Source organism: Micropterus dolomieu, linkage group LG05, assembly GCF_021292245.1.
Source record: "Micropterus dolomieu isolate WLL.071019.BEF.003 ecotype Adirondacks linkage group LG05, ASM2129224v1, whole genome shotgun sequence".
Lineage (NCBI taxonomy): Eukaryota > Metazoa > Chordata > Actinopteri > Centrarchiformes > Centrarchidae > Micropterus > Micropterus dolomieu.
Genome location: NC_060154.1, coordinates 23894433 through 23918240, shown reverse-complemented (window position 1 = coordinate 23918240; position 23808 = coordinate 23894433). Strand labels below are relative to the sequence as shown.

General features: G+C 42.1%; 4 protein-coding genes across 6 annotated transcripts; all 4 read left to right on the top strand.

Moving 5' to 3' along the window:
• The first annotated feature begins 220 nt into the window (after positions 1–220).
• Positions 221–2419, top strand: jun (Jun proto-oncogene, AP-1 transcription factor subunit). 2 transcript variants are annotated; one of them, XM_046050359.1, is made up of 2 exons: positions 222–572; positions 661–2419. In XM_046050359.1, exon 2 carries the CDS (start codon positions 712–714, stop codon positions 1585–1587), a length of 876 nt encoding a protein of 291 aa, XP_045906315.1. In that variant the 5' UTR covers positions 222–572; positions 661–711; the 3' UTR covers positions 1588–2419. The 2 variants fall into 2 exon arrangements, with proteins under 2 accessions (XP_045906314.1, XP_045906315.1); XM_046050358.1 differs by having other exon boundaries at positions 221–2419.
• Positions 2420–5360: 2941 nt separating this feature from the next.
• On the top strand, positions 5361–8440 carry LOC123971778 (CARD- and ANK-containing Inflammasome Adaptor Protein). Its single transcript, XM_046050802.1, has 4 exons — positions 5361–6534; positions 6678–6858; positions 7382–7604; positions 7691–8440. Exons 1-4 carry the CDS (start codon positions 5361–5363, stop codon positions 8438–8440), a joined length of 2328 nt encoding a protein of 775 aa, XP_045906758.1.
• A 5826-nt stretch (positions 8441–14266) lies between these two features.
• Positions 14267–18269, top strand: si:dkey-86e18.1 (uncharacterized protein LOC557342 homolog). Of its 2 annotated transcripts, none has more exons than XM_046050824.1 (5): positions 14267–14410; positions 14741–14781; positions 16009–16083; positions 16186–16375; positions 17590–18269. In XM_046050824.1, the coding sequence occupies exons 1-5, from the start codon at positions 14344–14346 to the stop codon at positions 18087–18089; spliced, it is 873 nt and encodes a 290-aa protein (XP_045906780.1). In that variant the 5' UTR covers positions 14267–14343; the 3' UTR covers positions 18090–18269. The 2 variants fall into 2 exon arrangements, with proteins under 2 accessions (XP_045906780.1, XP_045906779.1); XM_046050823.1 differs by having other exon boundaries at positions 15988–16083.
• A 1922-nt stretch (positions 18270–20191) lies between these two features.
• Positions 20192–22854, top strand: faslg (Fas ligand (TNF superfamily, member 6)). The gene is made up of 4 exons (XM_046050032.1): positions 20192–20500; positions 21149–21191; positions 21281–21343; positions 21432–22854. Exons 1-4 carry the CDS (start codon positions 20222–20224, stop codon positions 21848–21850), a joined length of 804 nt encoding a protein of 267 aa, XP_045905988.1. The 5' UTR covers positions 20192–20221; the 3' UTR covers positions 21851–22854.
• The last annotated feature ends 954 nt before the right edge of the window (positions 22855–23808 follow it).

Sequence of the window (23808 nt, the reverse complement as noted above, 5' to 3'; positions counted from 1 at the left end):
AAAACAATACGTCATCCCACAATGCACCGCGCTTACGTTCTCCTTACAGCATTACCTCATCCCACAATCCACCGCGAGATTAAGAATCTTCTGGGTGGTCGTCTAGGCAACGCGCCTTATCGGAGGGCTGGGCCCCGCCCCGCGTCACGCCCTCCAGCCAATGGGAGAGTCGCGTCATGACATCATGCCTATTTTTAGAGAGGCAGCGGCAGCAGATAAGGTTTGCCTCCACGCTGTACGGCTCAGAGTATACACACACCCAGGCAGGGAAAGAGCCACATACAGGGTAGCTGTCTGAAGAGAGGAGTTATAGCTACTCGGCGCCTTTTCATTCACGGACTCAGTAGCCTACATGTCTGGATACTGTGGCTAAAGCTTTGTGAACTCTTACACCTCAGCACTGAACGGTCGACTGTAAGAAGTAAGTCCTGATTCCTGTGTCAAGAGCGCACTCAAAGTTTGGAAGTTTTCACGCACAGAGAGGACGTTTGGAAACCAGTGTTTTTTCCTCGACTGATAAACAAGGAAGAAGAGGAGGGGGAGGAAGAGTTGTTTTGTTGAAGACTTTAAAAGTAGGCTACATTTGTTTTCGGTTTTTCTTCTATGTATACCAAGATGGAAACTACTTTCTATGACGACTCACTCAACGCTTTCTCCCAGCACGACAACGCCGGCTACGGGTTCAGCAACCCCAAAGCCCTGAAACACAACATGACACTGAACCTCGCCGACCCGACGGGCACCCTGAAACCTCACCTCCGGGCCAAAGCCGGCGACATCCTCACCTCTCCCGACGTGGGCTTGCTGAAGCTGGCCTCTCCGGAGCTGGAGCGGCTAATCATCCAGTCCAGCAACGGGCTCATCACCACCACGCCGACCCCGACCCAGTTCCTGTGCCCCAAGAATGTCACCGACGAGCAGGAGGGCTTCGCGGAGGGGTTCGTCCGAGCCTTGGCCGAGCTTCACCACCAGCACATGCCTGGCACACCTAACGTGAGTGTCACCTCAGCTCCCCAGACCAGTGTCAGCACTGCCCTGCCTCCTGTTTCATCTGTTGCTGGCGCCACCGTTTACAACAACAACGCCACCATGCGCTCCGACTCGCCGGTTTATGAGGACTTGAACACTTTCAACCCAGCCATCAGCACCGTCTCGGCTCCTAATTACACCACCTCAGCCCCGACTATGTCCTTCCCTGCTGCCCCGCCGCAGCTTCCAATCTACGGGCAGCCCTCTTCCGCCCAGCTCCCCCGTCTCACGGCGCTTAAAGAGGAGCCCCAAATCGTGCCGGAGATGCCGGGGGAGACCCCTCCTCTGTCCCCAATCGACATGGAGAGCCAGGAGCGCATCAAGGCTGAGAGAAAGCGGATGAGGAACCGCATCGCTGCCTCCAAATGCCGGAAGAGGAAGCTGGAGCGGATCTCGAGGCTGGAGGACAAGGTGAAGACCCTTAAATCCCAGAACTCGGAGCTCGCTTCCACCGCCAACATGCTGCGCGAGCAGGTGGCCCAGCTGAAGCAGAAGGTGATGAACCACGTCAACAGCGGGTGCCAGCTCATGCTAACGCAGCAGCTCCAGACCTTCTGAGGTGGTGTCAGCGGCGGCGGAGAGAGGAAAGACTGTGGTTGAACGAGACGGACGCTTCCTGTGATAGTGAGTGGCTGTATTCCCCGAATCGTGAGGGGGAGGGGGGGTTGGGATGATGTGGCGCGACACTGGCAGGACAGGGGCCGCGCTAAAGTTCCAGGAGTGCAACGCGCTCCCCCCTTGGCGCGTCCCAGAGAGGGGATCGGGACAGTGACAGTACTAGATGGGCATGGCAGCAAGCAGGATACCTTTCTGTTTCGTGCTGTTTTCACAGAACTGGACAGGACTAAAGTTTTCTTGATTTACACCCAGCTCTGCATGGACCTTATCATGACCACCAACGGAGAAATTCAGTATTAGAAGATCGAAGAACCTGCAATAGAGACTTTTCTTGCTGTAGCCCAAATGGTCTCAAACGTGGGCGTGTTGGCCAACTCTAAACGGCTGAAAAGTTGTAACAAAAGCTGCCTGACTTAGTTACAGTACAATGTACTTTTTCTTAATTGTAAGAGATTCAGTTAGAAAAGCTTCAAGATGTACTTGTTTTTTTTCTAAATCTGTTTAATGGGGTTTCACTCATTGTTATATGTATATAAGATAAACTTGGAGTACTTATGTTTACCATTTGTAATAAGAATACTGTATAATTTTTTTTTTTTATGTTTTATTCTCTGAGCACTTCAGAAACTAATCAATATTTAAGAAAATAAACCAGATAAACTGAAGCAAGTTGCCTATTTTCTTGTAAGTGTGTGACAGGGGAAAAAAGTGGGTGTGCCATGTCAGGAGCTCAAATAATAAAACATGTTGCAACATGTTGCAAGAGCTGCAAGTTCCCAGTGCCTCAAGGTAAATTCCATTAGTGCCATATTGATCCAGGCTAAGTGATTGTGTTTCAGTTGGCAGACCAGGTTCACTACTGATGGAGGCCAGTTCTACAAGTTGGGGTTGTAGCCCTTGAGATCTCCACTTTGTCTCAGCTCTCAGAACCTACAGGAAGAGTATAGATATTGTATTGTTCTCAGGTGTTTCATTCCACTTTCATTATGACACTATAAGTACGCTTTAACACTATTACAGAGTTACAACAGATTAAACTGAGCAGTATATCTAAGGTATCACTAATTTGACACACAATAGGAAATTCTGCATGTCATTGCACCATTCAGCTTTTCAACATTAATTCATGTCCTGTTGCTAATAAAGAAAGCCCCAGCATGTGGAAACAAAGTCTTAGGTCATATATTGCAAATGAATAGATACAGGCTATCATCACAGACAACACATGACTGAATATCAACTCAATACAAAGTACCACTGCGGTTTCATGGGAGTATATTTTGGAGACATCCTTTGATCATAGATCTAGATGTCATTTAGTGTGCTTTCAATGACAAGGCTGTACGCTCCTCTCTGGAAAAAAAAGTAACTTAAAGAAACAAACAATAATCCCTTTAATTATGTAAATATACCTCAAATGTATGAATTACAAAAACAGATGTGGGCTGTATAGATCTACTACTAAAAGTAAGATTACGTTGACTTAATTCCCCCAGCAAACAATAAAAGCCTCATTCCTGCACAGGCACTAATTCCAGCAGGTGAATGTGACGGCACAGGCCAATCATGGCATAAAGGTTGTACAGCATTGAACACTTGTGAACTACCAGTGTGTATGAAGAAACACTAGAGGGCGACACAGACTGACTTACCTGAGAGATGAACTAACATGTTGCCTCCTCAAAGCCCACACGCCTCCACTGTTGTTTTGGCTCATCAGTTGTTGCCCTGTGCTTAAATTAACACGATTTCAGGTGTCAAAGAAACAGAATAGGTCGTTCAGGATTGAAGGATGTTGATACACGATCAAGCATAAAGTGACACCAGTAGCCTATGCTTTATTAGCCAGTTCGATGTGTTCTGCCTTTTCTTTCAACTTTTCCCTTTCATGTCTTTTATTTTTTGTGTGCTTCTTTTTTCTTCTCTTTATACATATAAATCCACATGGGAGATTTTTACAACATGGTTTGACACTTAAATGCAGCTAATTCAACTGTTCGTCAATTTTAATCTGAATCAATTCATTAAAAAATAAAATGGCATTAGACTGATTCAATATCGATTATAAACAATGAAATGAGAAACCAGAAAATGAATGGTTTATTGTAGCCTTATTCGTTTGTTGGGTCCAGACAGGATAGAAATATTGTTGTGCATGTTTCATTACAAGGGGAACTCTACTTTTTCTATACATCTGCTTTGACCTGTTCCCGATTTCTCAAACTTGGCGCATCATGACATCATTCCGGAAAGAGGAGTCCTTCCCTACCATATAAGGAGAGGCAACGCTCGGGAGATCGCGTCCTGACGGAGTAGGCGTGTATTACGGGAAGTGAATCGACCCTGTAATCTCTGCATAATACGGTCCTGAGAAGTCAGCAGGGGCAAATCAATGGCACGATTACGACGGAAACAAAACATACCCTTTTGGATGTAAAACAAATACAATTTAATTATAAATAAATAAATAAATAAACAAACATCGCAATGAAAACCCAATATCTTAATCTAAATCTCTAGTAACCGTAGGTGCATTGTTAATAACAACAAACATGACATTGTCATGACTACATTCAAGGGCTTCATTAAGTAACCTACACTTTTAAGGTACTTGTAGGCTATAACTTGAATAGGTCTACATAAACTTTACTCTATTATAGTTAACTACAAACCCGAGAGGGACATTTTTGCTCTACTACATTTGCTTGAAAATAACTTTAGCCTGCTTTGCAGATTAAGGTTTTACATTAAAATATATCACCATCATGTAAACTACAATGCAGTGTTACAAAGTAGGCTTGTATAGATCTACCTGTAGGCTACTTGAACCACCGACAATATTAAAATGCTGCTTACAAATAAATGCATGTCATACAGTCATGAAATATTAATTTAATATTATCATTTTATGAATCAATTAGATTTTGAATGCAGGACTTTTACTTGGAGTATTTTTATTGTGCATTTACTTAAGCAAATCATCCATCTTTCACCACTGACCCACGTTTGACACAAATAAAGAACTTCAAAGAAAATGTTCGGTTTGTGTCTGGTGCAAAATCGCACAAGCATCTAAAAGAGGGCTTTGGTTATCAGACATCTCACTGCTGTTTGTCGCATAGAGGTGTGATTCAGAATGGGGTTATCCAGGGAGTGCACCGCTTCTGCACCCACACATGGTCACACGTGCACATGCATGCTCTCTCTCGCTCTGTCTTTCTCCCTCTCTCTCTCATACACACGCACACACACACACACACACACACATACATGCATGCTCTATTATTCTATCTTCTCTCTTTCTCTCTCGCTCTCTCACACACACACACGCGCGCATGCACACCTGAAACAGCCATGTTTCAAAACCTGTTATTGTCGTTCCTGTTAACAAAAGTAAAAAAAAATGATAAAATAAGATAAAATAAGAGAATTTTACACTGATCAAAGAAACAGTGTATGATTATTCAAATTATACTTTAACAATTTTGTGTGACTACTGTCATTACAGCATGAAAGCTAACAATAGATAGTTGGTCACATAATCCCAGGGCAGGTTGAGCTGGACAGATCTGTATGATGAATGGCCTCTCTCTGTGTTTTGTTGCTAGGGCGAGGTGTTTCACTTAGCAGTAAGGTAAAACTCACACACACACACGGCCAGAACCACATATAACAATTACTTGCTGCGTATAAGGCTTAAGGAAACCTTCAGTATGTTCAACGTACTCAAGGGTTTTGATGCTCAAGCAGCATCAAACTACATCAACCCCTATGCTGTGGATGTAATACGGGCAAAGAGAAGGGATCTAGTTTATGGGATCTCACATACTGAGGATCTACTGGATCTTCTCGTCACAGAGGGGGTCATGACAGCAGCGAAGAGATCAATCGTGTTGACCATCAGGACTCGCAAAGATCAAAACTCCAGGGTCCTGGACATTCTGGAGGCCAAAGGTGAAAGGGCATGTCGGAAATTCTTCCATCCTTGTCTCATGCTGGCAGAACCCGACCTCTACCAGCGAATCAAGACCTATGTGGGTGGTGTGAATGAGCGAATTCGAGACACAAGGAGACAGCTGATAGGATATTTGCTGGAGAGGGACCAGGAGGGGATGGATAAAATGACTGATAGAATTATCACTCAGAAGACTCATTATTTATTTGTCTCCAAAGAAACTAAAAAATGTAGCCCTGAAAAGGAAGACAGAAGCCCTGTACCAAAATCAGAGGAGCATAAACCAGCACAAAGTAAACCAGACAATCTCATCCACCTGATTGCTACAGATGGGGAGCTAGCACTGCTGGAGGAGCTGTTAGAAGACACTGATATTAACATCATGAATTCCTCCCATGAGACTGTGTTACATTTAGCTGCTGAGTTCGGTCACCTGTCCATCATCGAGCTCTTGATCCGTAAAGGAGCCAGAGTGGACCTGCAGGATAATAAGGGTCGCACAGCTCTTCATAGAGCGGCCAGAAGGGGTCACAGTGAGATAGTCTGGGCCCTCGCACAGGCGGGGGCCCCCATCTACACTCTGGATCTACAGGACAAAACCCCTGTTCACCTGGCAGCGGAAAATGAGCACCTGAACTCTGTGAAAGTCCTGGTGAAGGAGGAGAAAAAGCAGTCAGAGAGCTGCACGCAGGAAATGTTTCTTCACATGGCAGCCATGGAAGATAACTGGAGGCTGGCTGAGATGCTGCTGCAGAGCGGGGCCGCAGTCGATGCCAGAAACAACCATGAAAAAACAGCTCTGTTTTACGCAGTTTCCAGGAACAATGAGAAAACAGTGACTGTCCTTCTAAGCGCAGGGGCTAAAGTTGACTACGAAGTTATAAACAAGGCCATTAAGCTCAATGAAGAATCAATTCTTCGTCTACTGCTTGGTGAGTCAAAATACTATGATGATATTTAACATCTATAAGTGTGCTACTGTATCACCGTGCTTATTTTTTTTTAGGTGTTATCTGTAAATAAAGCACCAACCTGCAAACATGCAAGCTCACACTATATTTTTTTTAAACCACAGATAATGTCAGAGCTCTGGGTGAAGAAGGGCTGGGCTGTGCTCTCTACTCGGCTGTTAAAAATAACCATGATGGAGTTGTAAGCATCCTCATAGACAGCGGAGCAAATGTGAACATGTTAGACAAAGAGGGGTACACTCCTCTTCTATTGTCAGCTGAGCTGGGGCACACAGAAGTCTTCAGGTAACCGTGCAACAAGGACTGACTGACTGATGTTAAAACACGCTGACAGGGCAACACATTCACAATGAGGGAATCTGATCACTTTGGATTATCAGCTTTTTCAATACATCTTTATTAAAGAGAGTTTGGTACTTTTAGAGCAGTTCCACAATGGAAAAAAAACTAATTATCTGAAAAAATCTCCATCCCATTCAAAACACTTAGTGTAAGACAAAACATAAAACAGGCGCATATTACCTTTATTGAATCGTAGGGTAAACATGTGTGCCGCTTTTCTGTGTCCCATGACCCTGGCATATTTTGTGGCAGAATATAAAGCAAAGGAATTTTGGATTATAGTATCATTTAAACTTTACATTTTTATCCACAATTTACTTTGTCCAATATGAATTTGCTGGACAGCGTAAGCTGCTTTGCTCACTCGCTAATAAGTCTGTATTTACTTTTAGTCATTCCTTTTTCTGTATTTTCCAGTTCATGAAGTATTGGTAAATCTTAAATAGCGACCTTCTTTTCTTTTCAGAGCACTGTTGGCAAAACAGGCCAAACTGGATGCTACTTTATCCGACCTCTCCTCAGCGCTACACCTGGCTGTCCATGGTGGCAGTGTACCCATTGTGCAGACATTGCTGGAAAGGGGATTAGACCCCAACATTACTGGACCCAAAGCCCAAACCCCTCTACACCTGGCAGCCAAGTGCAATAGGCCAGAATGTGTTGATCTGTTGTTAAGAGCTGGAGCACAGGTAACTGTCAAACGACATGGTCAGTAATGTCCATTTTGTAGATGTTCATGTTTGTGGAGACTGAAAGATGTGTGCCATTTTCTTAGGTAAATGCAGTAGCCCAGGATGGGCTGACCCCTCTACATATTGCCAGTCAGCAAGGCCATGCAGGCCCAGTGATCCAGCTTCTTCAAGGCAAGGCAGACACAGGAGTCAAAGACAAGGTGGGGAGGACTGCCTTGCACTGGGCAGCCTCTTCCCAGGGAGAAAGCTATGTGGTAGACTTGCTGCTGTCGGCCAAAGCCAACCCAAACACCACTGATAACAAGAAAAAAACTGCCCTCCACCTGGCTGCTGTGGAGGGGAAAGTAGATGCTGTGACCTCACTATTGTCCCACAGGGCAAAGGGAGGGGCTAAAGACATAGATGGCTCCACACCTCTCCATTACGCAGCAGCTGGTGGGCATGCCAGCGTGGTTTCAACTCTTCTACAGTTACTCAACAACAAGGGGATAGAGGAGAGGAACGCATGGAGGAAAACACCACTTCATGCTGCAGCTGAGAAGGGCCACGATAGTGTGGCGGCTCTGTTCTTGGAGGCCGGAGCAAAGATCAACAGCACAGATCACAGTAAAGACACTCCTCTGCACTGTGCTGCACGAGGTGGACACCAGGAGGTAGTGAAGAGGCTTGTAAACTGGGGCCAAGCTGAGCACACAGGACAGGGGAAGAAGGTGAATCTGCAGGCTACCAATAATGTGGGGAAGACGCCACTGCAGGTGGCAGAGAGTGGAGACACACCAGAGCACGAGCACATTGTAAATTTACTCATGAGAAAGATGTTTCTTATTAAGTAAAAGGACAAAGGTTAAGAGAGCAAACGAGAGGAACTAAAAATGTAAATTAAATAATTATATAATTAAGTATCTATCCGTGTTTTCTGGAACTCAAATGATGAAACCACATCTCAACATTTCATCATGTGTTGTGAAAGGTGTTGGAGTCTTATTTTGCATGAATTATTACTAGAAACAACAAATTAATACAGAAACAAAAGCATTAAATACTGTAATTCGTATGTGGACATAATAATAGACTGCAGAGGTTGGTTGTTAAGGGCTTTTATTTTTGATAATGAAGCAAGTATGCAGTAATGACATCCACAACAAAACTGTCATGCCAATGATAAAATCCCAGTTCTGAAACAGACCTCGATGAAAGGGTTGACTGGTGAAGGGAGAATTATCTCTTTGGGTCACATTCAAATATTTCAAATAGGAGATACACTTCCAGTGAAAAGTTTGGACATGACTTGCCATTGAATGTTTTTTCTTAGAGAACAAAAACAAGTGTTCCTGTTCAAGAGAGAAACATGACATGTCAATGATTCTGAAAAATACAGACAACATCCACATAAAATGTAGCCTTCAATGTTTTATAACCGTGTTGTATAGTGATGTGTCTTTGACCTCAGTTGCACCCCCCAAATTCACTGTCAGCTTTGCTATCAGAACTCTCATTTTTAAGCACATACTGTAACTAGTAAACTGTTGTCGAAGCAAAGACATTATGTTAACCATTCGTGGTACTTTAAATATATTGAGTAAGATGATACTTCAGGCTGAGTAGCTACTGCAGTCAGATACATTAAAAAAATGTTGGCAGAGAGTCTCTGTGGCCAACCATGATGTATAATAGATCAAGGAGGCAGAGGAACCCAGTGAGACAAAGCACATATGTGCCTGCTACTAACAATCTGCATCGGAGGGGTGCTGACAGTGGACTCCATAATGGCAAAGGCAATGAGGCCAAAGCAGAGGTGGATGTGAAAATGTATTCACTATGAGAGACTTAAAAAATTGTCAGTGTAGCTTTTTTTTTACTGAAATAGTGTGGGTGATATCCAGTAGTCCATCAGTACTATCCTGCTAAATATTAAATTATCATCAAATTAGTAAATAAATTATTTTCAGCTCTGCTGGTAGCACGGCTATGTAGATCAAAATGTTGGTCTGTCAGTCCACCATTTTGGTTCAGACCTTCAGACTGGAATATCTCAGCAAATGTTGGATGAATTGCTATCAAATTTGGTACAGATGTTCGTGAACCCTACTTACTTTGGTGATCTTATGACTTTTGCTCTAGCGCCACCATGATGTTGACCTTGTCTCTTTTTTAGTAAAACTTCTTGACAACTGTTGGATGGATTGCAATTAAATGTGGTAGAGACATTCTTGCCCCACTCAGGATGAATTGTAATAACTTTGGTGATCCCCTGACTTTTTATCTTGTGCCGCAATCAGGTCTTTTAAATCAAAATGTGTCCAATACTTGGGTTTCTAACTGAATACATTTCTAATTAATTACTTTGTCATCAGCCTCAGCTAGACTGCTTTGTGTTGATTAGCAAATGTTAGCATGCTAGCATTCCCAAAAGTAAGATGGTGACAATGACATACTGTACATTATACCTGCTAAACATCAGCACGTTAGCATTGTCGTTGTGAGCATCACTAAGCTTTACCTCACATAGCTGCAGACTCTTAGTCGCGATTGCATCTATGTTACAACTGCACAGCTGTATCAGCCAAGTGCTTGTTTCTGTTAACATCCACCTCAGTCACTTACAGTGTATGTGCTAACGCTGCCACCTAGCACACTTGGCCAGCATGTTGAGCACTGTCTCCCATGGATATTTTATTTGTATCAGATCAGTCTCAGCATGTCCAAGATAAGCTTTCATCCACTTTTTTTTCCAAAACCCATAAACCCACCTATTAGTCAAAGTTCCCTGAGAGATTGTTGAAAGACATTATTCTTCAGGCCAGTATCCCTCCATTTTTAAACATGAACACATAATCCGTCCATGTCCTCCCACCTGTGTTATTATTACTTTATTCATTTTAGATTAATGCTGAAGACATTGAGACTATAAAAGAACACATATAGAATTATTTAGTAAACAAAAACGTGTTAACCCAGAATGTATAAAATGTATTTTGTTTTTCTTCAAAGTAGCCACCTTTTGCTTTGATGACAGCTTTGAACACTCTTGGCATTCCCTCAGTTAGCTTCATGACCTGGAATGGTTTTCCAACAGTCTGTTCAATAGAACTCAAAGGAGTTCCCAGGCTGCTTTGCCTTCACTGTGCAGTCCAACTCATCCCAAACCATCTCAGTTATGTTGAGGTTTGGTAATTGTGGACACAGGGCCAACTGACGCAGCACTCAATCACTGTCCTTCTTGTTCAAATAGCCCTTACAGAGCCTGGTGGGTCATTAGTGTTGTAGTACCAATCTTGGTCTCGAGACCAGTCTTAAGACCACTTTTTGATAGTCTTGGTCTCATCTCGGACTCGACCGCATTTGTACTCGGTCTCAGACATTGAGAACTCTGGATTTTATTTCCAGTCAAGACCATAACTTTGGGAATATTAATAAATTGCTTGTGCATTGTCTTATTTATTTGTTAACATCCTAACTTTGATTGGATGTAAAACTTATTTATTCAAATGCCACCAATAACCCTAATTACAAATGTGTTGTTACCGTTAACGACTGTCCCCCTTCCCCGTGATGGTAAGCATGGAAAAGGAGTGTTGAATAAAGACAGTTAAGTTGATTTCAGCTCATAGTGTTTGTATGTGGGTGTTTTAATGTGAATGTGGATCTTTCAGATCAATATGAGAAGTACCTATGATCTCATACCACATTTTATTGTGTGTCATGTAATGTAACTGGTCTTGGTCTTGACTCGGTCTCGCCCTTCCTCGGTCTTGGTCTCGACTTGGTCTCAGCCCCTAAAAGTCTTGGTCTTGTCTCATTCTCAATAAACTCTGGTCTTGGTCTTTACTTGCTCTCGGTTTGGACGGTCTTGTCTACAACACTAGGGGTCATTGTCCTCTTAAAAAACAAATGATAATTATAATGATGTCCCACTAAGCGCAAACCAGATGGAATGGCACGTCGCTGCAGAATGATGTGGTAGCCATGCTGGTTATGTGTGCCCTGATTTTTGAATAAATCACCAACAGTGTCACCAGCAAAGCACCCCCACACCATCACACCTCCTCCAGGCTTCAAGGTGGTAGCCACACAAATGGAAACCATCCACTCATCTTTTCTGTGTCTCACAAAGACATGGCGGGCGGGTGCAAAAATCTCAAATCTCATCAGATTAAAGTAAAAATTTCCACTGGTCCACTCCTTGTGGTTCTTGGCTCAAGCAATTCTCTTCTTGTTGTTCTTCCTCAGTAGTGGCTTCATTGCAGCAAATGGACGCCTGATTCACACAGTTTCCTCTGAACAGCTGATGTTGAGATGGGTCTGCTACTTGAACTCTGTAAAGCATTTATGTGGGATTTAATCTGAGGTGCTGAGGTAACTAATGAATTTATCCTCTGCAGCAGAGGTAACTCTTGGTCTTCCTTTCCTTGGGCGGTCCTTATGAGAGCCAGTTGAGGATACATTCAAAGTTCTTGAAATTTTCTGGATTGACTGACCTTCATGTCTTAAAGTAATGATGGACTGTCAATAACCTTTACTTAGTTAAGTGGTTCTTGCCATAATATGTCTTATTTTGAGCTCTTACAGCCTCTTACACTCAATCATTTACAAGGTGACATCAGAAAAGTCTGTGAGGGTTCAGGGCTCAGGGTTTAGGGGGGACATTGGGATTGGGCCTACCTCATGAAGCTGAATGAGAAAAGGCATACAGTGTGCAAAGCTGTCATCAAAGCCAAAGGTGGCTACTTTGAAGGATCTAAAATATAAAACACATTTTGGTTTGTTTAACACGTTTTTGTTTACTACATAATTCCAAATGCGTTATTTCATAGTTTTGATGTCTTCAGTATTAATCTACAATGTAGAAAATAATACAAATAAAGAAAAAACATTGAATGGGAAGCTGTGTCCAAACTTTTGACTGGTACTGTACATCCTTTTAACATAAATTAGGCATTTATCTTATATCAAAAGAAAGAATCTGTATCCTAATCCTAATCAATCAATCAATACTCAATGTATCAATACTTGTTTCTGAAAAACAGGAGCAAAACTTTACTTTCAGTCCTTGAGACTATGAGGTCGCCCACCAATTGTACACTGGACGTACAAAGATAACACTTAATAGGGATTTATCTTAACAAGTTCTGAAATGTTGTCGGATTTTATACATCGGATGCTATGAGATACTGCTTCACGGGGACACCTCTTATCAGAAGGGTTAGGATTAGGATTGCCACATTCATTAAAAAAAGATGATATTTGTACATTAATTTCAAGCTTGGCTGGTCGGTCCGCCACTTTCATCCAGACTGAAATATCTCAACAACTAATGGATGGATTGTCATGAAATTTTGTACAGACATTTGTGTTCCTTAGTTGACATATTCTGATTACTTTGGTGATAACCTGAATTTTCCTTTAGTGCTTTCAGCAGGTCAAAGCTTTCACTCATCTGGTGAAATAACTCAACATCTACTTCATGGACTGGCAAAACATTTTGTACAGACATTCATGTTCCCCAGAGGATGAATCCTACTGACTTTGGAGATTCCCTGACTTTTCCTCCTGTGCCACCATCTCACCATATCATGTGCTTTTGAGTGAAATGTCTCAGCAATTACTGGATTATATTAAATTTGGTACAGTCATGCCCCCCTCAGGATGAATTGTAACTTGATCCCCTGACTTTTCATGGAGTGCCATTATCAGTTCAAAATTTCCAGAATTTCCAACAACAGCCTCAACTGTACTATGCATTCAGTGCTAATCAGCTAATGTTAGCGTGCAAAAATCCCAAACTATAATGGTGTACAGGATAAACATTATACCTTCTTAACATTGTCATACTAGTGTTGTCAGTGTGATCCGATTAGCTTAGCGAGGTACGCATTAGAGTACGCAATAAGCTTAGCTGCGGTTGCTATGTGGTGCTTGTCTAGGCTTATTTTGTATTTCACATAACCATTATCGACAAAAGATCTGCAAAGACACAACTGTGTTAGTCTGATGAAGGTAACTGCTGGTGATGTCTGCCTTTCCTATGAAGTGTTTCTTCGTGTGTGATTGCAGGGAAAAACAACACCAAAAAGCCAAGTGACTGACACCAAAACCAAAACCACTGGATCAGAAAGGTCATGGTGGGATTTTTTTTTTATTTTACCCAGTTTACATAAGCAACTTTTGCATGTCATTGCAATTCTTTTACACCCCCCCCCCACATAACCTTTCCGATGTATTACTGATGTGTTTTATGAATCAATACTCAGAAAATGCTATGCTATGCACATTTTAACTCTGACATGGCATGATACCCTTTCAGTAGTCAGTTATAAATTATTGCATCACAATTATTATTAAATTATATAATATAACTGATGATACAAAATGTTAAAAATAATAATAATAATAATGATAATGATAATAATAATAAAGCTATAACTCAATTTAGATAAAAAGAAGTTCAGCTGAAGCTAATGTTTAACTGTATTTTTCGTTTCATTTCATTTTTATAATTGCCAAATGTCATTTCTACATACAAGCCAGAAGCCCAGAAACCACAGACAGAAACACAGCCGAACACATCGTGGTTTTACAGGTAAGTGTGCTTTCGGTTATGATTTATTATGAAATGACCGGTCTTGAGCGGCCTTGATCTGCTCTCGCGGTGTCCTAGCGTCACGTGACGGCTCTTACGTGTCACGTGAGATTGTTTTGTTTGGGCCTCGGTCCTGCAGACTGGAGGGAATTTGAAATGGCAAGAAACGAGGAGAAGCAACAAGGGAGATTGAACAGACTGTGGCTTCAGAAAGAGAGAGAGGGTAAGCAGCTAGTTGCCTGAGCACATGCTGTAATTTAAGTACTATTTGCCCGATAAAATCACCCTGCTTTAGCTGCTAGCTAACAGCGATGCTAATTCACGGTTTGTTATTTTTAACCCCATCTGGTTGAAATGAAATCGCTGCCCAGGACTAAATCTTCCCATAATGTCTTCATCATCCACCTTGTAGGAAGTAATATTAAAAGCTAGCCATCCCTTCCTTGTAGTGCTGCTTTTTCTCCTAACAGCTAGCATTCAGCATGTTGCTCAGAGTAAACTTAGCTCCTTGAGGCACATAAATTAATGTTTTCTTTCAATATTTCATTTACAGAGGGACGCCTCAAAGATGTACATGAGCGGAGACCCAAGCTGGTAATAAAAAAGTTATAAATTGTTCTCAAATTGTCAGTTTTTACTTGGATTAGCTTGTTTCAGCCGCTGTGACAGTTTAACTGGTGGCAAAATGAACTGGTGATAGTCCCAGATGTGTCGTAGGCGTGGCCTCAAGATCCATTGACTGCAAACCAGGAAATACGTTCTGATAACTTTGTTTATCTACTTTATATATCGTCATGTAGATATCTGCTTCTGAGTGTAGTTTGCAGGCTACATCTTTACCTGCACGATGATTCACAGGGAGCTCTCCCACCTGCAGATTAGTTTAAAGCGAGGACTGTGAGCGTTATCACGGAGGTGACTGTATCGCTGTTCAAAACACTGCAAAACCTCAATAAACCGTCCAAATGTTCATGGTGTCTGTCTGATTTGTGCCACGGTCGGTTTAAATGTGTTCTTACTTTCATAGGGAAACAGGCTGAGGTGTTTGACACTCGGATGGAGAAGTGGAGATGCTGTTAGCTGCAGCAACGCGCCCAGATTAACCTGTGACACAGCTTCATACCATCGATCACCTTTATATTCCGCTATCTTTGCAATCGTTACCAACATCGGCTTGCCAGTAAACATTTGTATCATGTATCGTTATTTACCTGACGTCGAGTTGCTGTGAGATGAACAGTTTGTCATTCGGCCTGTAAGTTAAACAGTCTGGATGTTCAGGCTGAGTTACACTCTGCCCGATCACAGCGTGCAGACAGCTTTTATTATTTTATTTCAAAGTGTAAAACCTCTACAGTAGTAGGCTAATAGTCTCCCACTGTGTACCACAGACTGCAGGTAGCCTGATTCACTCAGTCTGAAAGAGGGGGGAAAAAAGCAGATCATTGTCAGACATTTTTTCATGTTCTCATCACACATCCAGACAAGGATGCATGGATTGATGGAATTTGCAGTTGCCCCTTAGCTCATCTGGTACAGCAAACTCATGAGACTGAGTTTCTATATAATCAGTGACTAATCTTTATTGTTGTCTTCTTTAGTCACAGTACGGTCTCTAGTTCTCTATGTAATATGGCCCAGAGCTTGCACTGCATAGAAACCCTGTTAACGTGGAAAGTGTGTTTTGTCTTGTGACACCACAGCTGCTGTGTAGCCTTTGTTAAGGATTTGATTTTGGTGGGTCTTAATAGTGACAGGTAGGAAATTATGCAGCTAGTAATTCTGAAATATGTTGTCCAGCTTTATCTCTTTTTTTCACAGTCTACTCTTAATTCAGCTTCCTCTGTGAAGAAGTGGATCCCCAGCATCAAGAGTGAAATAGAGTATTATTTGCAGGTAAGTGAATTGTTAGTAATGCGTTAAAACAGAAGAGGGTTTGTAAAGACACTGAATATCCTGCCTAAAGTTCAACGTCTGTTTTTGTCTTCTCCCTCTCAGCAATCACAGCTGTCTCACTACCCAGAGAGGAAGATAGCCGAGTTTCAGCTGCACATTGAGTCTTTAGAAAAGGAGTACAAAAGCTTCATTGCCAAACTACGAGTTCTTGATCCCTCCTGCAAACATAAGCCATGGACTCCTCGTGCATACTGCAAAAGGAGAGCAGACACACAAGACTCTTCAAGCATCGGTCAGTGTGTTTAAGGTTAAGACCTACATAAAGTAAACGCTTGTCATGTGTTCTTATTAGCCATGAGCTTCTTTTGACTCTCTTTTGTCATCTAAGAATGTAGCATATTGACAACAGTACCAGAAATACAAGTAACTACAGGTTTAGCACGACAGAATATCCCAACAATGAGGCTGACCCTAATGGGGAATGTTGGGAATTTTGGATGACAGCAAGACATCAAGATTTGCACTTTATGTTCATATTTTAGGAGTTGCACATATAGTGGGCATCACCTTTAAACTAAAATTTATTCTTAAAATATCAATTACAGATTTGGTGTTCAAATGTATTATGTATTTGTAGTAGGGCTGAAACGATTCATCGATTAAATCGATTTATTCTTTGAGTCTATGCTTCATTTGATCCATATAACTATATAGCACACTGTTACACGACGTGATTATGATGGCGCTGAAGTGGAGGAAGAGAGAGAAAATAGCGAGGGACGAAGAAGAAAGTGTCCAAAGGATTGGATTATTTCAAGCTAAAAGAAAACAACAATTCTGTGATGTTACAGTACGTCCACCATAAAAAACAAAACTTATGTCGCCTCGGCAACCGCATGACAGCACCTGATCAGAAAGCACCCGGTCTATCATCAAGTCCACAGAGAGGACCACAGACAAAGTAATATTAACAGCAACTTCAGCATTTAACTGAAATCATGATTGATAGTTGAGTTGAAGGCTATCAAAAGTAATCCGCAATCCTCAGGTGTAAATGTATACACGTGTGTTTGTTGTTGTCCGCCTGGTTGAGCTGTAAGTTTGATTTGAAACATCATGAGTTAACTTACACAGCTGATCCCATTACTGGTGGGGCGCGCCGCCGCCGCCAAGCAAAGGTACTTCATAAACGATGAATCAATGAAATAATCTGTAGAAGCTTTGAGTACTAAAATCATCGTTAGCTGCAGCCCTAATTTGGAGATGTACCATGTTATTTTCAGTGAGGTCCTGTTTGGGGATATTCTCTTCACTCTGCCATTGCAGCACACAGCAGGTGTTATATATTCTTGTCATACAGCACATTGCTGCAGCACGTCTTTTCTCCCTGTGTGTTGACCGCTCTGTTTTAGCTACCGAGTGAAGCATGTCACTCAGAAATAGCTGCATTGCTGTTCCTTTAGACCAGTAGCTGACCTTTCTCCATCTGTGTTTCTTCATTTACAGTGAAAGTCCCTCGGCCCTGTGAGTCACATGATGGTTGCAGTCAGTGGGGTAGAGGTTTGAACGAGAGTGACTTGGCCTGCAAATGGGCAGGAAGTCCTAAAACCTCTGAGGCTGTTTGTGCAGACCAGGACCAACCCCTCTCCTTTGACCACACAAGGCTGGCGGTGGTGGCTGCTGCTTTCAGAGGTTCGTCACTTCAGGGAGGTGCCTCTAAGACACAGAGCCTAGCCAGGGTGCTGCAGTCTGGCCTGCCAAACCTTGTGAACGCTTCATTAAGGCAAACATTTTCAGCCCAGAGCGGCGACACAGAGAATGACGATGGGGCAACGATGGGATCTGCTGTCAGGCAGAACAGTGACCTCCAAGAGAATATGTCTGATTGGAAAGCAGCACAGAGGATACCTGGGAAATCATCGCAAACTGTGACAACAGAGGAGAAGTCACGTCATGTCCTGGGACTAGACTGTTACTCTTCCTCCGATGAGGAGTGTCACTCGTAGTATTGTTTGATCATAAAATACAGTGGTTCACATTTTTCCACATTTTGAATTGCAATGACTTTTTTATTATGCAACCTCTTGTTGCTCTGTCATATGGACAAAAGTAATACCACGATATTATGACCTCATCATTATGTTGATGAGTGTTTTTGCATTTCAGTAAAGCAAAACCTGTAAACATTTCCCTCGTTTTCTCAAATATTTAAGATGTTGTGACAGACTTTAGTGAAATGTAACCTATTCTTTTAGACCCAAGGACTGTTAGTCCATATGAACATGTAATATAGAGTAGCTAAACTTTGATATCGAGTTAAAGCCCCACTAACAAGATCTGCTGTGTAAGGGAAAAGGTATGTTAGCAAGAAAGACGTGAGTAATGTCATTCAGGTTTGAGAAATTCTTCGCCACATTTGTACAATCAGTCATCATGACCACAACTATCTCCATTATGCAACAGAAAGGAGGAAAACTGTGAGAAGAAAACAGTAGTCGCTAGAGAGACTTACTGATTCATTGATTCATTTTAGGCTTTTGATCTGGTAATATTAACTGGAGCAGCAGCATTTAACCCGACATGGTTAGACCCCAAAACTCCACCCTCCCACTTAACCCACTCTGTGCTGCTGCTGCGAGGACCGGTTTCAGCATGACACTTCTGGGAAACAGACACATCAGCTTGTATAGTGCAGACACCCTGTGCAGTTTATGGTTACGCTTGACGTAGTTACCCTTTTAGTTAGAGCTCTGAACACTGCAAGGTGGGTTTGTCTTTGTCTCTGCAGGGGCCTGGAGAAACGAAACAAAACCTTTGCGACAGTGGACAGAGCTGAGACTTTGGGAACTCCCATTGCAGTTACCAAAATACATGCAAAAACACCAAATGAACTTTTACGCAATATACAAGACTGGCTTAGCTGATCAAATTAAGTCATAATGAATTATTTTTTTTCCATCTCTGAGGTTGGAAAGATACCCTTTATCCTGAACCGCCAACACCCACCAAACATTGCTAAGTGACATTAGTAATTTTCTTGATTAACCAACAGATTGGAACTGATGTCTTCTGGAAACTGTTGCAACCACAGTGAAGGTACAGCGCAATTGCTGCGTGTCCTAGGATATGAACCCAAATGTGGCAGAAAGACCACAACGATATTAACTCGTCACTGAGTGGGGAGGAAAGCGGTGTGCTTGTTCAGCTTTCCTGTAAGCACATCTCTGAGGTATTGCTTGGGGTTATTTCTCACCTCTGTAAAGTTGTGCTGTCTCGCTACAAGCTTTTCATAAGCAGACAGCACGAAAGCCAATGTAGCGACATATATCCTTTTCATGTACATATAACCTTTTCATGTGGCAGCAACATCTTCCCACCAAGAATACGCTGTGTGCTACTGAAACTACTGCCTCACTGTTTACTAACACACTGTGCCCCATGAAGACTGATAGAATAACACATTTTAATAATATTCCACTTTTGAACTGGTTAAACACTCAAGATAAATATTCACACTCAGGATATGGCTGAAAAGATGCATCAGTGATGCCCCTGGAAGAAAGAAAAATCCCAAGCAACTTTTTTTCACTTATTCCCAAGCAATTTTAGAAAGTATGTAATCTGGGCCACCTGCTAGATTGCAAAAAAAAAAATATTCTGGCAGGTGAGCGTGTTAGTGGTTGCTCAATCTTTCCTTTCGTGGAATCAGAAAAAAAAGCTCTCTATCTGACAATTGCTCTGTGGTGGTAAGTGAGGTGGAGGTCAGCTGAAACCTCTTGCTTCCTTTCCCTTCAGACTGCAGGTGACAGTTTTCTATATGCACTCTGAAAAACCAAAGTTGGGCTGGTAAGCACATAAAAGACCCAAATCTTAATGAAGTTAGTTATAAGTAAATACCATGTAGCAAGTAGGCCTACTCATAAAAAACTTGATGTGATGTGGAAGTTAATGAAAACTAACATGCACTTAGCATAAGTCCATGGTGTGTCTATGTGTGGGAGGGGCTTGTGGGTGGTGAGTCTTGACAGCTGAAGCTTTTTTTTTTTAAGACAGAGGTTCTCAGACAAAATTACACACCTCCTTTGTGCAGAGGCGAAAGCTGCACACACACAGTTTGTCTCTCGGCAGGACCTGCACCATGAACCATGACCAGAACTACCCCTTCCCACAGGTGTTCCTTGTGGACAGTGGTGGAGGTCAGCAGCACTCTGCCCAGCCGCCGAGTCTTGTACCCTGCTGGTCCTTCCCGCCTGCCCAGGAGAGGGTGAGGGGCCGTGGGAAGAGCCGGGGCTGCATGGGAGTCAGCCCCGGCGTGGCCCTGGTCGTGCTGATGCTCTTCCTGCTTGTGTTCGCGGCCCTGGGCTTTGAAGCCTACCAGATTCAGAACATGCAGAAACAGCTGAGAGAGATGAGAGAGGTAAGGAGCCATTGGGTGTGATGGATATGGAGATGCTTGAAAATCTGAGCTTTTATAGAATGAATAAGCTACCGATGACTGCAGCTGTGTGTGTGTGTGTGTGAGTAAATAAAATAGGTTTGAGGTTAAAACCAGGAGAAAACGTGACCAGTGTGTGCAAGGTTAAAAGTAGGTCAAGATGTTGTGAAGTGATGACTCTTTGTAAAGTATAGTGAAGTAATCATTGAGCAACGGTTGCCAAGAAATAATAATAATGTCAATAATAATAGTATCTCTTTGTTGCTTCTTATGCAGTTTTAATTGGGGGAAAGTTTCAAATATAAAATGTGCGACTTCTCTCACCTTTGCTGGGAGGTGAAGGGAGGTGTGATGTAGGAGAGTGGAAAACCCAGCTGGAAAGTTAACACAGCATTGCAAAGTTTAATAGTTAATTAGCCTGTCATGTGAAGAGTTAAAGCAGCTCAGTGCACTGACATTTAAAAATGCAAACCAAGGACTTAACTGTTCCATCTGTGGTCACCGGTCCAGTGAGACAGGAAATCCTCTCTCTAGCGCTCTTCGAGGGCCTTTAGATGAAAAGCACTGAGATGCAGGCGTCTGTGTGATGTGGTATTGATATTCCTCTGTTTCTCTTTTGTCTGCCTCAAGGTAAACCCTGTGACTGAGTATAACACAGCTCAGAAGCAAATTGGTAAGTGAAGACACCTCTCACCACACATTAATTATCCCAGACAGAGGAAAATAAGAGGTGCTGTAACTCTAATCTGATGGCTGTTTCAGGTCTCTATGAACCGGAGTTGAAGGAACAAGAAGTAGACAACAGACCCACAGCACACGTGATGGGTAACAATAATAAAATTTAACCTACACCACATGGTTGTCTGTTCCACATAGGACTGAAAGAGGTGACATAATTTCTCTCCTCTTGCAGGGCGGATTGAAAAAACAGAATTCCCTAAGACTTTGCGATGGGAGCCTAATGCAGGTCGGGCGTTCACATCCGGAGGAGTGGCATACCAGCCTAAAGATGGTGCTCTGCAAGTCAACGAGACCGGACTCTACCACATTTACTCACGAGTGGAGCTGATCTTTAAGGACTGCTCTCCTACATCCTCGTTCGTTCACACAGTGTTTGTGAGGAGAGCGGGACGCCCCTCACCGGTGACCCTGATGGAGGCCCACAGAGCCGGTTTCTGCGCTCAGCAGCCGGGGCACGCCTGGACCACAGAGAGTTACCTCGGCTCCGCCCTGCAGCTGCAGAAACAAGACAGAGTTTTTGTGAATTTATCGCACCCCGTTTATCTGAGTCATGCACATTATGCCAACTTCTTTGGTCTGTACAAGATCTGAAGAGCTGGGAGTGACGGCTTTGTGTTTTAGTGTCATAATTTTACTCCAATGAAAGAATGTAAACTGCTCAGAATGTCTCAGGCAGGAGTGAATCTTACTCATCACTTTACCCAAATGATTGCAATGTTGAATGTGATTCTTATGACTATAAAATAATGTCATAACTGCACTGAATAGCATAACATAAAAGGGTACAAAACTCAGAGACAATATTGCACAGTCTTTATTGCCAGCTTTAAAATTGGTGGTGAAATAAATTGAAGCAATTTCCACGCTTGTGCTTAAACAAATATTGTGCATGCTGAGAGAATCAGTTAACACTAATGCGCTGGTTTAGTTGTAGCATCTTAAAATATTTATTTTAATGTGGGTTTGACACTTATGTTGTCTAAATATGTGCTTATGAACATGAAAAAGTGTTATGATGGTTGTTTGAAAGTAAATAAATTTAAGTTGTTTCTTTTATTTGGTGAATGAGGGAGATGTTTTGTTAATGTCATCTGAGAATGTTTAATGTTTTAGTAGGTGTTCATTACTAGGTAGACTAGTAATCAACACCCACATGTGTTTTGTTCATGACCACTGGAAAATATTAGAATAGTAAGACACCAACTCAGATGTGGCTCTACTCCTGCTAATGCACTTGATTTCCATATATTCCACTGAGGTACAGCAGAGGTCTAAAACAGAAGGAGACGCAGTTAAACTCTCCAAGGTAGCTAAAGTAAGGAGATGAAAAGAAACTTTACCTGGTTAATTGAAAGTTTAACATTTCGCTTACAAACCACAGTGCAATGCTCTGTTGCAGTTTGACACCCTCATTGCACTGTTCTTTTTCAGTACACCACAGATACATATGCTAGTCAAGTACAAGAAGAAGCGCAGGCTGGGCACAGCTGAGAGGACAGAACCGTGGTGGGTTTGACGTGTGTTTCCTTCCTGTGTGAATAACTCAAGGGTCTCGCTTCTGTGCAGGCTGATTTTTGTGAAAGAGTTTGTTTCCTTTTATCCACGTGGTGAATGTCTAAACTCATTTATGTTCATTTCTGTCTGAAGACAGGGCGCGCCTCACTCAATAAACATGAACAGATTTTTGTGTTTCAGTCATTTTAGGCTAAATCACAAACTACTCACAAAAGTTATGTTTTTGTCTGCTGTTTCTCATTAGCATGAGGGGTATTGCATGAGTTGAGCTAATGCATCATCTTCATTCATTAGTCTTCTGTTACTGTGCAACAGTGGACTTTCAGCGCAGAACACAACATTTCAGGAAGCAAATGATCAAAAGAGAAAAAAGTAATATTTCACAAAACTAATCAGTTTGTTTCAAGATTCAGGTTTACTGAGTTATTTTTCTTTTCACTTTTCTGTGAGTAGAACCACAGATTTGAGGGTGTTCATCGCTACACTCAGCAGCTTCATTAAAATATCTCAGTCCAGTCTTCACTCAACAGACTTGTGGTTGCATTTTGTTCCAAGAATAACGTATTACTCATCACAGTACTGGTAGTTCTTTTGTGTTTCACAAGCAGATGGCAAACATGAACACCAACATGTATGTTGAGGCAGCCACAGCAAGTACGGGAAAACTGAGCCTCATTAACAGAGACTCAAGTCTGCGGTGTAGTTCATACATTTTACTGATAAAACTGAGAATGATATCAAATGAGTAGTTTTTGTTTTCGTGTTTACACTTCTGTTCATATGCACAACCTCTCACCAGAAACTCATTCATACACATTCACAATTTGGGGTTCCATGTCTTGCCCAATTAAGGACAAATGCCCAAATGCAGTGACCCCCCCCCCTTAAAAAATCATTTAAGTTTTGATTAAAAAGCTTTCAATATAATGTTTTTTTCTCATTCTCCTCAATACATAATAATTTCACCTCAGGGTATGTTACAGTTAACCAGACAATGAAGTGAAAAGTAACGTTTTACTCCTTGTGATTGACAC

Coding starts and splice junctions, on each gene's coding strand:
- jun (XM_046050358.1), top strand. CDS start 604: ATGTATACCAAGATGGAAACTACTTTCTATGACGACTCACTCAACGCT.
- LOC123971778 (XM_046050802.1), top strand. CDS start 5,361: ATGTTCAACGTACTCAAGGGTTTTGATGCTCAAGCAGCATCAAACTAC. Junction 6,535..6,677: donor AATTCTTCGTCTACTGCTTG/GTGAGTCAAAAT, acceptor TTTAAACCACAG/ATAATGTCAGAGCTCTGGGT. Junction 6,859..7,381: donor GGGCACACAGAAGTCTTCAG/GTAACCGTGCAA, acceptor TTTTCTTTTCAG/AGCACTGTTGGCAAAACAGG.
- si:dkey-86e18.1 (XM_046050823.1), top strand. CDS start 14,344: ATGGCAAGAAACGAGGAGAAGCAACAAGGGAGATTGAACAGACTGTGG. Junction 16,084..16,185: donor AAATAGAGTATTATTTGCAG/GTAAGTGAATTG, acceptor TCTCCCTCTCAG/CAATCACAGCTGTCTCACTA. Junction 16,376..17,589: donor ACAAGACTCTTCAAGCATCG/GTCAGTGTGTTT, acceptor CTTCATTTACAG/TGAAAGTCCCTCGGCCCTGT.
- faslg (XM_046050032.1), top strand. CDS start 20,222: ATGAACCATGACCAGAACTACCCCTTCCCACAGGTGTTCCTTGTGGAC. Junction 21,192..21,280: donor CACAGCTCAGAAGCAAATTG/GTAAGTGAAGAC, acceptor TGGCTGTTTCAG/GTCTCTATGAACCGGAGTTG. Junction 21,344..21,431: donor ACCCACAGCACACGTGATGG/GTAACAATAATA, acceptor CTCCTCTTGCAG/GGCGGATTGAAAAAACAGAA.